Source organism: Vombatus ursinus, unplaced genomic scaffold (assembly GCF_900497805.2).
Source record: "Vombatus ursinus unplaced genomic scaffold, bare-nosed wombat genome assembly UNPS02000749.1, whole genome shotgun sequence".
Lineage (NCBI taxonomy): Eukaryota > Metazoa > Chordata > Mammalia > Diprotodontia > Vombatidae > Vombatus > Vombatus ursinus.
Genome location: NW_020940527.1, coordinates 5,755,770 through 5,772,502, shown reverse-complemented (window position 1 = coordinate 5,772,502; position 16,733 = coordinate 5,755,770). Strand labels below are relative to the sequence as shown.

Here is a 16,733-nt window from a genome sequence, read left to right as displayed (position 1 = left end):
TCCTTTTTTCACTCACTGTCTACAGGACCACTCTAATCTGCTTGGCAGATACACCCTATTTTACTAAGAGTTCTGGGATGGGTTGGCTATAAGCTAGAATATGGAAGAATTCTATACAGTGGAAGAAATAACCAAAATCTAGAAGAATCAGAGGGAGGTCTAGACCTACCTGGATAAAGCCCCCTGCACCAGACACCCCAAAAGCTTTATCCAATGAGACACAAATAGATTTGGGATTAAAATTTTTAGCTGCTGATCTGAGAACTACCACCTAAAGGTTGAAACATGAAATAAATCTAATATATCTAATCTATATTTAATATAATCTACATCTTAGACCTTGGACCTACAAATTTAGGAGAAAATGGGAAAGGGCGGGGAGGGACTTATGGAAACTGGAACTCTGCATAGAAGTGCAATGAGTCAACCACAAAGGCTGGCTTGTCTTTTGTAAGTGACTATACCCTAAATTACATCTTTGTTAAGTAAGCGGTAAAGTCATCTTCCTGAATGGTAAGTAATTCGGTTAAGAACGTTTAAGTGCCAGTCAATTTCCTTTCTGCACGCAAATATGGCGACAGTGACAGTGCAGTTGATAACAGATATCAGGGATTTCAATTCAGATGAAACACAACGAGACGCTATCTGGGATGCCATATTCGGAGACAGAGACAAGATGTGGAAGAAAGCATACCCTATGATAACAACTTTTTTTTTAAAAGGCTGATAACCCAAGAAGAAAACGGGACCTTTCCTGAAACAGGGAGAACGTAGCCAAGTATAAAATGAGTTCCTGATGGTGGGATTTGGATTGAACTTACATGCAGTCAGGCACATCTTTGGGACTTTGGGGCAGACCTTTGTGGTTGGTTGGTTCTCAGAAGGGAAAAAACAACAGAGACCTGAGCCCCAGGATACTCTGATCTGTAATCTGCTCTCCTAGGAAAGGGCCTGACCTGATGAGGGGCACATATAATGCACCTCAGTGTCAACACACAGGAAAAGGGTGTTAATACAATGATTCTATGAGAATACTGGTTTAGTAATAATTTTAAAAACAGAAATTACTCTGTAAAAAGTCCCAAATTGAAAGCCAAACATCATGGTGAAATGAAAATTTGAATATGCACAATAAACCAGTAACTCTTATATGAATCTAAAAGGGGAAATGCTGACTAAAATCTGTCAAATGTTGGTGGGCATGGGAATAGTTGGATAACACATGATAACCTTATCAGGATGTCTACAGAGGAAAAAAAAGAAACTTTTAACTAATGATGAAGTATCAAATTATTAAATAAGGTCAGGATAAGTTAAAGCTGAAAACTGTCTGGAGAAGGGAAAAATAAGCCTGAACACTTTAATACCCTAACAACCCTAAACAGATTGAAAGTGGTAGGATAAAGAAGGCTCACTGGAGTTAAAGGGAAAAAGTCTGAGTTGGAGCCAAATTTTGCTGTTTGCCAGCTATGTGACCACACACGTCACAGAACCTCTATGAACTTCAATATCCTCACAAATGAAATGGCAATATCTACTTTTTATGGGCTGTTGTGAAGAAAATAGGTAGTAAACTTCAACTACAAAGTTGTGGTGATGCCATAGCGCACAGAATACTCCACCTGGGGTCAGGAAGACCCGAGCTGAAATCCAGCCTCAAACATTGTGTGACCCTGAGCAAGTCACTTAACCTCCTCCTGCCTCAGTTTCCTCATATATAAAATGGAGATAAGTAATGGCATCTACCTCAAAGAATTGTTGTGGGGTTGAAATGAGATATTTGTAAGGTGCACTGCAAACCTTACAAATGCTATGTAAATGCTAGCTACTATTAAATTTTTAAAAAATATATGTATCTTGTTTAAAAGAAATGGAAAAGAGAGGAAGGGAATTGAGGCTTCATGTCTATCCTGGGTTCTACTAGCCCTCTACCCTTGAGATGGCTTCTGAGGTCAACTCTCTACTCCCCATTTGTGCAGAGGAACACAGTCCCGAAGGAAGATGGGAATTCCAGAGTACCTTCTCCTTCTGCGGTGAGTTGTGGACTTAAGTCAGCTAAGCAAATAAAGGAGTAAAAACATCAGCTCTAAAGGCTTCATGTCCTTCACATTTACACGTCGTACTTCCCATTCTCCCATCTTATCCACCCCCAGAGGGCTTCTGTCTTTATATCCCCAGTGCCTGGCACAGCATGTGGCATACAGGAGGCACTTAATACATGCTTGTTGATTATAAATGTAGATTAGCAATTGTTCTCAACTTAGTCAAGAGAAGTGGCATGGGGGCATAAAGCAAAGTGCTCAGGGTCACACAGGTAGGGAATGTCAGAGATGGCATCTGAGTCCATATCTTCAAAAGTCCAGCAATTTCACCATGATAGGATTATACTTCAATGACAACATGCAAACATGTATGGATCTGCCATTAGATACATGTGGCTCCAAACACCCATCTGTGGCTTTTTATTTTGAGATCACTCAAAAAAAATCCTAAATAGCAATGAGTCACAATGACTTTCTTTTTTTTTTTTTCCTGTAGCGTAGGTTTTATTTGTCCACAAATATTTCAAAAAAATTACAAAATACTCAAATGGAGAGAACACAGAAGTCACGATTTCTGGGTTTCTACTCTGTTTACACTGTGTTATCTCATGGCAAACTACTCATATGTACATTAAACTTCCAGATATATATAAATGTAGCAAATCAGAGTGGACACTGCACGTGAGGCCGCAAAACATTGAACAAGATATGTTTGAAACACATAACAAAAAACAAACCTGAAACTTCAACTGAAAAGAGGGTGAATGAATCCCAAAGGAAACCATGTGTCTGGGTCACAATGACTTTCTACACTGCAATGGATATTCCTAAAGTATACATTTTCTAGTAAAAAAAAACCAAAACTCTACCCTTTCTTTCAGAAGCAACAATCACAACAATCTGATACAAAAACATTGATTTCAGAGAAGATAAAACTTGTTTAGCAAATGAGAGTCTTCCAGAGCCACAGACTTTGACAGCTGGAAGAGAACTCAACAGAGCTGAATCCCCAATATGAAACACCCAGCAAGCCGCTGCCTCATCTCTTCTGAGAAGTAACTTGGTGACTCTCAAGCCGGCCTATTCCACGTTGGGACAACTCTGATTGTTAGGGAGTTTTTTCCCCCTGACATCTCCTAAATTGGTCTCTTTTTGGCTTCCATCATCTGCTTCTGGTTCTGCTCTTGGAAGTCAAACAGAACAGGCCTAACCCCTCCTCCAAATGACAGTGCTCCATATACTTGAAGACAGCTATCATTCCCCTCCCACCACCCTTAGTTTTCTCTTCTCCTGGCTAAACATACCAGTTTCTTCAACCACCCCTCATATGACATGACCTCAAGGCCGTTAACGATCCTGGTTACCTTCCCCTGGACTCTCTCTACCTTATCAATATTTTTCTTAAACTGGGGTTCCTAGACTTGAATACAGCATTGCAGATGAATCTGACAAAGGTAGGGTAACAGCAGGACTATCGCCTTGCCATTCCTGGAAGCCAGGTCCCTCTTAATGCAGTTAAAGGTCAGGTTTTTTTGGCTGCCACATCATACAGCTGGCTCATATTAAACACAGTCCACTAAGACCTCCAGATCTTTTTCAGAACAATTGCTATCTAACCATGCCTTCCCAATCTTATACTTGAGAAACTGATTTTTTTTGTAGCCAATTGCATTTATCCCTATTGAAATTCATTAGGTTCAGCTTTATGCTCTAGCCTGTCCAGAGGCTTTTGGATCCTGATCCTCTCAATCATCGGAGTCATCATCTGCAAATATGACAAGCATACAATCTATGCCTTATTTAAATGGCACAGATCCCTAGGGCACTCCTGTCATGACTCTGAGTTGTCATGTAACCATTTCTGAATCTCTATGTTATCAAAGGCTTTGCTAAAATCTAGGTAAAATACATGCACAGCCTTCTCATTTACTAGTTTGGTAATCCTGACAAAAAAAATTGAGGTTACTCTGGCATGACCTATTCTCGATTGAAGCCACTCTGGCTCTTGGGAATCCCTACTTCCCTTTCAAGACATTTCTCAACCATTTCTTTAATGATCGGTTCTAAAAATTTCCCAGGAATCAAATTAAGCTCATTGGCCTTCAGACCGTTCTGTTAGGTTGGTTTTTCTGGGGGAGTGGTGGTGGTTGTAGGTATTGGGACATTTGCTGTTCTCCCATTCTCTGATGTGTCTTCTACATTCCATGATCTTAAGCATAACACTGACAGTGGTTCAGCAGTCCTTTCAAGACTCAAGGATTTAAGTTTATCTGAGCCAGGTGCCTTGAATTCATCAAGGGTATCTCAAACAAACCCATTAGGGTGAAAGGAGAACACTCGAATTGCTTATTGAAGCTAATGAAGCAACTTCTTGTCTTGCAATCATTCTTCCCTCGAAATGAATTTTGTCATGATTTCCTTCCCCAGGTCATGGAGTTAAGTTCAATTTTTTTAAAAGTCAAATTCCTTCTTACTCCTGACTTGTCAATTTTGAGGTCTTTCAACCAGTGTACCTCACTTGAAATAAACCCTCTGAACAAATTCACAGATATTCCTAGAAGGTCTCTTACTTATCACTGAGAGGCTGAAGGTACAAAGAAATGAAGGTGGGTTCCTCAGCTACTGAGTGAGCACAGCAACCTAAGCTTCCTAAGAAGTCAACACATGACTTGTCTATTTTCCTAATTAAATTTAATATAACATTTTCAAATGCTCACAAATCCAAACTGCAGACATTTTGACTCCTCAGCCTGGATGTATTTAAGCCTCAGTTGATTTCCCCAAGGACCTCAGACACCTTGAGACAGGCAGGTGGGAGGTGAGCACAGGTATGTGTGAAGGAGATTCCAGAGAGTGATCCAGCAATGCCTCCCTTAAATTAAAACTTCCTTTTCCCCAGACTGTCTTGTGGCAGTCAGGCCCAGGATGCACATTACAGATAGCTACCAACTTTGACCAGACATAGAGTCTGATCAAACAACACTTCCGTGGCTGGCACACTGTCTATAGTGGACGATGGAAACCTTAGACTCACAAGGATTTCTGAACTCGGGAGTTCTGATTAAAATAGAAAAAGCTGTTAAAGATGAGACATAGACTCACTTCATCAAAATAGGTGCTTAATAAATGTTTGCTGAGTAAATCAATTATATGCTGCCCGTTGTATTTTTTATATTTTGTTTTGGCACACACATCATGAGACTTGTATGGCATCTGGTACTCTGCTGAATGACAGTGAGATTATAACTACTGTTACTTAATAAAACAAGAATAAATCTGATTAATTACTTTGCAGGAACACACTGGTTATGACAACCAATGCTAACTATGAAGAGGTCCATTCTGAGTATGTTTGATGGGATAGTTAATAGGATCTAAATCACTAATTAATCTCCGAACTGGTAGCTACAAGAATTCTAACTTCTATATAGTGCATAAGAACTTCCCATCTGCTAATTACATGCAATGATTTTTGCTTATATTTTGTTGCTGTCAGTCACTGATTAATATTTTGGAGTCTTGAAGAAAAAATACATTCGGTAGCGATAATTTCAACCAGTTCTTTAAGAATGGCTTTTCCTTTTCAAGAATGCAATCCCCAAGTCAGCTGCATTTAGGGCTAAGTTTTTAGGAATCACTGTTAAAATGACATTGCTGTGAAGTGTGTTTTTAATGGCTGTGTGAATGGAGGCATTTGCATGCTCTCTATTTGTACAGGTTTCCTTTGCAAATGAAGATCAAAGTCAAAAAGAAAGAAAACAAAGTAACTTTATTTTAAAGACAATGACTGGCATACAGAATGTATGCACTAGCATAAAATAAACTTCTTTCATGAAAAGCATTAAAATTCATATAAATTAATTTATTAAATAGATATTTGGTATTGTCACGCTTTTATTAGATATTACTTTTATTTAGTGGTATTTTAAAAAACAAAAAACCTCCCCAACAACCCAGAACTCCAAATTGATGCTAAATAACTTATTTTCCCCAAATGTGTATGTGTTCTGAGATGGAGGCAGTGTTTAAGCTACAGAGATGTAACAAACAATACAGCTCAGTTGGTCATTTTCTGTTAATCATCATAATATGACAAGACACAAGAGGCTAAAAATGGCTCATCATAATTTATTTTATGTTAAAATGTACAGCTTTTTTTTTTCTTTTTGAAGTGACTGACTAAAAAGAGAACAGATAAATACAAGAGTGTCGCTGGCTCCTATTTTATACATGGATTACGCCTCTTCTGCTTGGCCCTTCCAGTCACCCTGTACAGGTACAAAGGCTACAAAAAAGGAAGCGATATAAACAGACACAAATACCTTTTTGCTTTTTTACATGCGATTTGTAAGCTTAGTTTGGGCTATTCACAAGCTACTGCTCTATTTTTCCTTAAAAAATAACTCCAATATTTTATAAAGATAGAAAAATCTACAGATGGAATGAAAATGTAAAGTTAGAGGCATTTCCATAAAATAGCAACTTTACACCAAATTCACTTTTTTTAAAATGCTGCCAAGTATTTGGACATATATGAAATGTTTCAAAACTTGACAGATAAACACTGAGATATGCTTCATTCCATAAACAGAAGTCTGCATTTATAAAACAGAAAGCTGCCTTTTTTTCCCCAAAGAAATCTGTCACCAAAATGGGAAAGGGTCTTAACTTTACACCAAACATTTAGCAATAAAACCCTTTCAACTAACAAAATGTGAACAGCTTTTAGAGCTTTTTACAGTTTTATAATTAACAAAAATATAGTTTTTTTAAACCCTCAAATTAGGGTACCCTAATCAAGGCAAAAAACTGAAGAAATGGCTTACCGTTAGCACAACACTTGTACAGTACTACGAAATGCACTGTCACTAACAAAGACCTCAGCGGCATGCGGAAGTGTCACCTTAAACAAAATATACAATAACTGAAATGCTAAAGGCATTTACATGGAGCTGAAGGGGAGAGGGGGGAAAAAAGCTAAAGGTTCAGTATTATAACGGATAACTTGGGGGCCGGACATCCTCATTATTCATTTAAACGGGAGCAGGCACAAGTGGCTGCCACAGAACTGCAGTCCAAAGAGAGAGGCCTTCCTTTGCAGAGAACTTCATAGGAAACGAACAGAAACAGAGGTACCACGAAAAGGAAAACGAAACAAAGGGGAACAGCGTGGATAAGGCTTTCTGCTGCATACAGCTTTTTTTTTTTTTTTTTTTAAATAAATGGTGCCAACAAATGTTTTTGCATTCACACCAATTGCTGGTTTTGAAATCGTACTTTCCAAAGACGTTTGTGCAGATCAATCCAATAGTGATGCCAGTTAGGTTATGTGACTCCCCACCTAGCCTACCTTCGCATGTAGGATCCATTGAGGGGCTGTTTCGACATGCCGGTGTTCATGTACCCATGATGTCCAGGAGCGGTGTACATCATGTTACCGTGGGGCGGTGTCTGCATTGGCTGCTGTGCATATGGCTGGGTTCCCATCATGCCCATCTGCATCTGCATAGGGTACTGGGGAGTTTGATTCATGTAGCTGTGATTACTGTGGTAGCCACTGTTCATCATGGGTTGGGACATACTGTACCCATTCATTGCATTGAGAGTGTTCATATTCATGTTCACGGAATTGACGTTGTAGGCTGGGGCAGGCATTAGGTTCACGCTCATGTTCATTCCGCGCTGCATGGTTAAAGTCCTCGCGGGGCCTTGCATGGCTACAGTCTGTGAAGTGCGCCCATAGATTTGTGACTGATGCGCTGCTGCAGCTGGTGGTAAAGATGCCGATTTGGTTCTCATGGACACGTGGCCCTTGCTGGCAATTTGAGTTTGCAGTCTTTGGGTGTGAGAGATGCCAAGATTGGACGCAGCCATGTTCCGTTGCAAAAGAGGAGGTGGCAAATTCATTGGTGGAGGAGTAAGGTTGGGGGGTGGGGTCATAGTAGCTTGTGCTTGGGGCCCCCCGGGGACAGAATGTGGAGACTGAGAAAGCTGAACAAGCCCTGTGTTACTCAAAGGTGTGGACAAAGAGGCACTGTTTGCATAGGAAGTTACAGCAGCGGAATGGCTGTAAGGCAATGAATGATCAATAAGAGTATTCGTTAACTGCTGCAGTTTGGCAAGGCTGAAGGTAGCTGATGGCTGAGGGTAATGCCCGGCCCCAAATTCACTCTGACCCATTCGCTCGTACAGGCCAATGTTTGCACTGCCAGTCTCGGGGATTTCTGCTAGCTGCATAGGAGGGGTGAAATTGGCAGCCAGGCTGCACTGAGATAGCTGCTGGCTGCTACTGGGGGGTCTTTCCCCCACACAACCTTGAGGAGACTTGACATTGCAAGTAGGGGGAGAACTGATACTCGTTTGCTGCATCATGCTGCAGCTCCCATTCATGTTGGACATTTGCTGCGTGACCGCACAACTACTCTGGGTCAGATTACTGGATGTGAGGCTGCTATAGGAACAGCTGTTTTGTGAAGAGTTATTTCCACAGATACTACTGCCCATGGAAGAATCATAGCTGCTTGGGTTTTCATAATTTTCAGTGGTGCTCTCAATACTACCCAGATCACTAAATCCACTGTCTACAACTTGTTGAGAATGATCTGAAACCGAGGGGACATCCATCATTGGGCTGGTTTCCATGTTCTGCAAAGACGGCACAGAGATGGCGCTTTGATCAGGGCTGATTTGAGCGTAGCTGTTTTCCAAGGCAGGAACACTCGGACTATTGACAGAACGAACTGACTGACTGGGATGCGAATGGACGGATGAGACGGGGCTGCTGTGGTTGGACTGCTGGCAGTCGTCCAGAGTGGTGATCTGTGGGCTTTGGTCTGCTTGTGAATAGTTCTGCAGGCTTCTGCAGGCCTCTTGAGTTTCAGTGCACTCCTGGAAGGCGTCGTCCTGTCCAGTGTTCTCCTGGGTCAAAGACTGAACTGCCTGTACAGTCTCTGAGTCAATCTCCATGGTTTCTGTGGTTTCCTCTTTGAATTCAGAGCTTAAATCTTGGCTCTTCTTTTGGTCCTGACCCTCTGCCGGACCTTCCAGGTGTCCCCCACCAGCCTCGGGCACACTTTCTGCATCTGCAGGAAGCTCCTTAGGCTCACTGCTGCATGAAGCTGCCAGGTCGATGCCACAGTCCATTAAGTTTTCCTGGTTTGAATGACCAGTTTGAACACTTAGGTCTAAAAAAGTCTCCTGGTTCTCCAACACCTCCTTGAAAGCTTCTCCCGACAGCTCCTCTCTCTCCGCTTCTGTGACCTCCGCATGACCGTCATCTTCATCATCGGCATCGTGATCTTCGTTACGGGAGGGCTCTTCCTCCTCCTCTTCCTCTTCTTCATGATCATCCAAATGCTCTGGACCCTCTTTTCCCACACACAGCTCTGCTGGGCCTCCTTCTTGGCTTTTAGCACTGTCCGAGTCTCTTTCTACAGTTCTTTCTTCCTCTTCTTCCTCCTCCTCAGGCTTCACTGTATCATTCTCTGATTTTTCGAAAGGTAACTTTCCGGGGCTCGGAGGTATAGACGCCTCACCTCCATTTTCATTTTGGGGCTGCATGGGCTGATCAGTCTCTTTTACCACCTCCTCCGCCACAACAGGAACGTGGTTTGGTTTCTCTTCGCTGGCTTCCTTCTGCTCTTCTCCCGTCACTTGGTAGTCAGGCTCCATCGGAGTCTCGGGTGGGGTATACAAGTTCAGTTTAAAACCACTCTTCCTGTCTTTGTTTTGCTTCCATTTAGATGGGCCACGCTTCATTCCTTTTGGCCATCCTTGTTTGCACTTTAGAGATTCTGGATTGTCTACACTGTCTTCTTTTAAATTATTTGAATTATCTGTGTTGTCTTTATGAGGTAATAGAACAGGGAAAAATATAAAAAAAAGAGTCTTAGAAGGCATAATCATTAATATCTTGAACTTCCTTTTCCAAATTAATTAATAAAACACGGTTTTAAATATAATATTTTAGAGGTTAAAACATACTAAAAAAAGACTTGTAAATAATAATACTTTCATATAAACCAAGTAAAAAAACTAAGAGAAGAGCACTACATCAGGTGCACACGCACAAACTCTCTCTGCGCTCTCACTCTCTCTCTGTTGCTCTGTCTTTTTCTCTCTTTCTGTTTCTGTCTCTCTCTCTCTCTCTCTGCCATTAGGAATAAAGGCAATATCAATACCATTATAGTAGCTAATATATGCAACTGCAATATTCATAAAGAATGACATTTAAAGAGATTAAAAACTCCCCTATTGTAATAGTCCCTAGTACTACAATGTTAAAAAGACAATTTTATCAATGAAAATTCAGGAAATATACAAGTTGAAAAGGTTTAGATTAACCCGAATCATCCCTACATGCTATTGCAGAGAACTACTTTAAAAGCTTGGTTACTTAGAAAACCTTAACTTCTGTTTTTCTTAAATTTGTGTTTTTTTCTCTAAAACACAGACAATTGCAAAACTATTTGAATAGGAAACAAAGATGGATTAATTGCAAGAACTCCCTCACATAAAGATTTAATTAACAGACCATTTCTTTACATTAAATTATTTAAAGTAACATTCATAAATATAAATCTACTGATAATTTAGACAGTTGAAAAACTCTAGATTGACATTTACTAAATTAAAATGACCTCAAATGACATGAATATGACCTACATGTTCTTCCTATCATAAATTGTAAGTAGTGAAATAAACTAGTGAATAACTAAATATACCAAACCCCTAGGTGCATCTGTTTATAGTTTCTCGTAAGATGATTACATTTATATGCTATAAATGGAGTAAGTTTATCTTTACATTTATTTGAACAGTTACAATATACTTGCTTCTTTTACCAGAAATTATGCCTGCAATACTCTGGATCAGTTACTGTCAAAAGGAATATTAAGGGCATGAGAAGTTGGCTTATTTATGGAGCTTATCATTTTGGTTCATTACTTTACTTTGATCAGGATGCGTTTTAAAAAGTATTTTTAACTCTTCTTAAAACTGAAGTTTATAATGGGTTTAAATCTGACTTCACTTACTAGCTGTGTATATAAATACTAGCTATCATCATCCTCATTATTATTGTTATTATCTTGAGGATCAGACTCTTGCAAGGGCTAACTTAAGGTAAGAAAAATTTCATTAACAGCCCTATTGGATATGTCACTTTGGTAAGGGTAAATAAAAATTAATCAATTTGGAAAAGAGATTTTCTTTGCCAGAATATACCTGTCTCCCACTCAACCAATCCATGACAGATAAACTTCTTCATTTATGTGATGATAAAAAGATTATAGGTAGACTTACCCAGCAAGTATTATTTTCAATTTTGCTACATGGAGAGAATGTATAAATGATGTGAAATAGTTCATTTTGTAGCAACAAGTATAAAAAACTTATACTAATCATTATTTCAAGTCTTGAAAAAAATCTCTTATTTTTATGCATTTAAGGAGGGCAATAACAAAGCTGATGTTATCAGATTCTACTTTCTTATCTTAGCTGCTATTACAACTAAATTAGCTAACGAGAAACGTCACTTCTCCAAAACAGAAAGTGAGTCCTTAAGTAACTCATAAAGGGGGGATGAGATTCAGAAATTTAAGATCACTTAAGATTTTTTAAAGACAACTGGGACAAAGATGAGAATGAAAAGGTACAATATTAGTCATGTAGAAAATGATCAGGATTATTTATAGGACATGAGAAGCAGCAAGTCAGGAACTGGAAATACATTTAGGTTTTTTAAAAAAAAATGATCTCTCTGACCCAGGGTATTCCCCAGAAAAGTAGATTCCACTAGTTTTTAAAATCTAGGTTATGGAAGCAAGCAATATGTGCTTTTGATCTTAAAACTAGGTTCTTGAAAAAAATAAAAGAATGATTTCTGTCATTTTTTGAGGGCAATGAGATATGCTCATTATTCTCCGACTGCTTCACATACACAGTCCTTTTAGTGGTGGGGGGTTAGGGCGGTGGAGGGGGTGAAGATGTGCTTATTAAGGAGCTCAATCCATATGTTTTTACACTTAGCTGAGGACCAACTTTCCTAAAAGCACAAAGGATTAAAAAACAAACACACCAATGTAGAGATTTTTAAGGAGGGATATGAGGCCTCCAACTCTGCTTCATTCTACCAAAGAAATGTGGTTGTGGTTGATGCCCTGGGCACCACAAGTGATGATCAATATTTACTGAAGTGTTTAGCAAGATTTCTAGTCCATAGATGATTAACACTTTTGAACTGGACCAGCTTGACCAAAGCAAGGAATACTATTTCCCTTCTTACTCGAGAGATGATCAAGAGAGGACTTGATGACATCATCAGGGATATTACAGAAGAAGTTATTCTTCGGGTGTGGGTTGGATTGGATGGCCTCTAGTGGACTTTCCACTCCGAGATTCTGTGACTCAACCTATGAAAACGGTTTCTCTTCTCCTGACTGGTTACATGAGGGAGGAAGAACCAACATGTCAAACTATTCCCAAGGCTAAACGAGTCCCTTTTGTTCTCTGTAATCACACACTACTGGAAGAACGCTCGCTCTAAATAGCATGTCAGCACACTGTTGAATAGAAGACAGGCAGAGAGCAGAGGAGAGACATGCAGCACACAAAAAATTAATAAAAAAGGGGAAACCTCCTTACAAACCTCAAAGCCATGACCCGAAAAAAGAGCATGGTCAGATGGTTCTAGTTATTAGAAATGGCTTTTAGTGATGAATATCAAGGTTCCGGGGCTAACCCTAAATCTGGACAGTGAGGTTAGCATATCCCATAAAACATTCTTACTCTAGGAGGTTACTCAGCACCGAACTTAACTTTAGGAAGAGGAGGTGAACTCTCCATTCCCTGGAAAGTCTTAGAGAATATGGCAGATAATTGTTTAGGTGGAGGAAAGAAATGCAGTTTCATAGATGTCTTTTAGTCTTTAAGATGCTACTTCTTGGATTTCAGCTAGTCACGAAAATTCAATCACAATGATTTTGTTAAACAAAAGAGCCAATTCTACTTACTCCTACAAGGGTCATCATTATTAAAGCAATGATTGTCTTTCTCTTCTTCCTCAGTTTGTCTCTGTTTCCCAGACTGAAACTGGAATACTTTTCTAATGGCAGGTTTCAAGTCATCGTCTTCTCCCTCAATTTCACAGGTAGGCTCCAGCTGTGGCATTGGCCGCTCATCATCGGAGTTATCAAACGGCTCATTCAACACTTCTGTAGTTTCAGAAATTGTCTCTGTTGTGACACTGCTATTGATCCTTCTACGCTTACGGCCCCTTTTCTTCTTCAGTATAAAAGGTCTCTGGAAATTCGAAAAATAATGTCTGAGAATTAATGAACCCTTCACTGACAAATGAAAAGAACATTCATGCTAATACTAGTACATGTTAAGAGGGCAAAAATGATGTGCTTTTCCATTGGACATCTATTAGCAGTCTTTCCAGGCCATAGACACAATGGAAGAGAATTTCCAAATACACAACAGTATTTTTAAAAAAAATGATTTAAGAGGAAAATCTTAACAGCCCAAACATAAATTACAAAAGCAAACCTTTACTTCTCTGGCACATATCCTAAATGGACATACTGACTTCAGTCACTGTGGTCCCATAAACTTTAGTATTAGAGGAATTATGGAAAGCCAAATGTTTCAAACAAATATTTCAACAGTTCATTCATTGTTCATTGAGAACATTCATTCTACAGATAACAAGTATTTACTGAACACATACTAGGTATAAGGTCCTATGAGAAACATAAAGATGACTCAGATCTTGCCCTCATTTTCATAGGATTTCAATGTCTGTGAAATGGGAACACTAGACTGGTAATTGTATAATAAAGATCAATGAATAAAATCGATCCAAGGCCTGTCAATTTTACCATTGTAAATCTCCCCTATATTCTCTCTCTTCTCTCCTTTGACACTGTTATCACAACGGTACAGGTCCTCATCACCTCATGCCTAGACTACTGCAATAGTCTAGACTATTGCTGGTGAGTCTCCCTGTCATAAAGTCTCTCCCCATATCGGTCTATCTTCTACTCTACTAAACTGCATGTTTGACCACGTCACCTGTCCTCCCCCCTTTTGAATAAACTCCAGTGGCTCCCTATCACCTCCAGGATCCAATATAAAATTCCCTTTATCACCTGCTGTCCACCCCCCAATCTTTCCAGTCTTCTTACACCTTCTGCGATCCAGTGACCCTGGCCTCCTTGCTATTCCTTGAACATGATCCTCCATCTCTCAGCTCTGGCCATTTTCACTGACTGTGCCCCATGTTCTCCTCATTTCTAGCTCCTGGTGTCCTTGAAGTCTCCCTACAGGCTCACAATCTGACCCCCTCCCCCCTTTAATTCCAGTGCCTTTCCTGTATTGATTACTTCCAACTCATCCTCTAGCTTGTTTGCACATAGTTGTTTTCACGCCGTCTCGCCCATTAGACTGTGAGCTCCTTGCGAGAAGGGAATGTTTTTTCCCTTTCTTTGTTTCCGTAGAATTTAGCACAGTGCCTTGCACATAGTAGGCACTTAATAAATGTTTATTGACTGACTGGATCCAAAAATAAAACAAATCTACAAAGACACATGTCATCCACCACTAGAATGTGGGCGCTCAAGTGGTTTGGAAACTGTTCTGTTTACTAACAGAGGAGTAGCCTAAATGAAAAATATTTAAGGTACATGTATGGATACTATTTTTTCCAAAAGCTGGTGCTGTTTATATCCAAGAAACGTTTTTGTTTCATTTATTTTTCTTCATTATCCCAGGTTGTAATTAAGATTTTCTTAAAAAACGAACAAACAAACAAACCAAACCTCATTTACTATTACATTAACACCTTCTGCCAGTTTATACTGGCCTACAAGCTTTAACTTTTTACCCTAAACCATGATTATATGGGATTTCCCCCGCCCCGAATAAAAGCCATTGGATTATATACTGAATCAAGAAATTGATAGGTCTTATAGATTTAGAGCTGGAAGTGATCTTAGAGGCCATCTAATTCAATGCCCTTACTTTACAGACTAATAAACTCAGGACCAGAGGTTAGATCTGAACCCAGTTCCACTGGCTCCGAAACCAATGTTAAAGCACTGAACTACATATAAGCCTGCTGCTAAGATGCAATTCACCAACAAATGAGACACAGATAGATGATTTTGGTAACATCTAAAAACAGCAAAAACTGAAGTTGCTTCTAAGTACTTGTGATGTACAGCTTTACTGTGTTTTCGGAAGCCTAGAAGAGTTCAATATACTTAAGATTTAAACTAGAGGGGTACACATTTTCCTAAAACCTATTGCTTCTTGACATTATGAAGGTAAAATGATCAGGGAATATTCCCTAATTGTTCACTGAGGCATAGCTATCTGTCTGTCTCCTAATCCCATTCTGTAATCTAACATTTATGGATGTCAAACTCTAAATCTACCAGACAAAATCTAATTTAAAGTATTTCCCAAACAAGTAAATAAACAGATGTAAACAGGGACTGATTTTCTCTCTGCTGTAAATCCTTTAATGTAGGTCAGGGCTTTGGAGTATATGGCTTTTCTGGAGATGGGAGAAAATTCTACTTAGGTCTAAAAAAAAAAAAGCATGGTCTAACGGAAACAACTCTCAGATTAAAGCCCCAAGTTCTGGTCATCAGCCTGTCAAAGATCATGGCCATAATTCTGTGTCACCTCGGGAAGGGCAGTTCAGTCCAGACCAAAGAGGGGTGTGTGTGTGTGCGCAACTTCGATGTTTCATAACTATATTATTCTATGAATGTCAAACATCTCTAATAAAACCATGGTTCTATAATGCCAAGCACAGGTCAAGCAAAAGCGAGACTATCAAGATCATTAGCTTGGGAGTCAGGAATCCTGGATTCTGGTCCCAGCTCTTGAGCTGTGTGAACTTTGGCAAACTAACATTTCTGGGTCTCATTTTCCTAATGTGTAAAATAAGATTAGATTAGACAATCAGGAAGGTCCCTTCTGGTGTTAATAGTCCGTGACTTGATCTTGGCTAGACTACTTTAGACCAGCAGGTGGCAGTCATTTTACTAAGCTATAACCTGGAGCTTTTGTCAGCACCCCAAACCTCACAGGGTAAACAGAATCATGAATGCAAGATAAGGAATGATGAAACAGAATGGGAAAGAAACCATTACTCCTAAGAAATAAGGAAAGAGCAAAAGCTAATGAATGGGATGTCTGAAATCACAAGCAGACTATGGAAGAAGCTGACTGAAGTACCCATGGCCCAAGCAGAAAAGATACCTTTCTCTTCAGTGCAAGGGACTGTGGTTTTGTCAACCGAGGAGGAGAGCTCCGGTGATTTTCTTCCTCTTCCTCGTCTTCCTCTTCTTCCTCCTCTTCCTCTTCTTCTTCCTCTTCTTCCTCTTCACTGCTATCTTTAATTGGCTCTGTAGACTGCCCTCTGTCTCCTGCCATGGGCACACTCTCCGGAGACCGCAAATATTTATTTTTTGATTGTACTTTTGCAGGTGATTGCCTACTATTAGCTCTCGTTGATAAGATTTCTTGATCTTCTTTTTCCCAGCAGCTAGCCTGTTCCATCAGACGTTCAGCCTGATGGAGAGAAGGTTAAAATCATGGGCCCATGAAGCAACATTTACTTAGTGATAAGCTTTCAAGTTCAATGAAATAGTCATTCTAAGTCAACTCTGATTAGCA

General features: G+C 39.7%; 1 protein-coding gene across 8 annotated transcripts in view; it reads right to left on the bottom strand.

Moving 5' to 3' along the window:
* Positions 1–6,150: 6,150 nt before the first annotated feature.
* The window catches only part of KAT6B (lysine acetyltransferase 6B), a 222,770-nt gene continuing 212,187 nt past the window's right edge, over positions 6,151–16,733 (bottom strand). For all 8 annotated transcript variants that reach the window (XM_027858756.1, XM_027858761.1, XM_027858752.1 and 5 more), the window contains 3 exons: positions 16,317–16,628; positions 13,055–13,343; positions 6,151–9,886 (listed from right to left, as the gene is read on the bottom strand). In XM_027858756.1, coding sequence (XP_027714557.1) covers positions 7,389–9,886; positions 13,055–13,343; positions 16,317–16,628 — 3,099 coding nt within the window. In that variant the 3' untranslated portion in view covers positions 6,151–7,388. The remainder of the gene's footprint in view (positions 9,887–13,054; positions 13,344–16,316; positions 16,629–16,733) is intronic.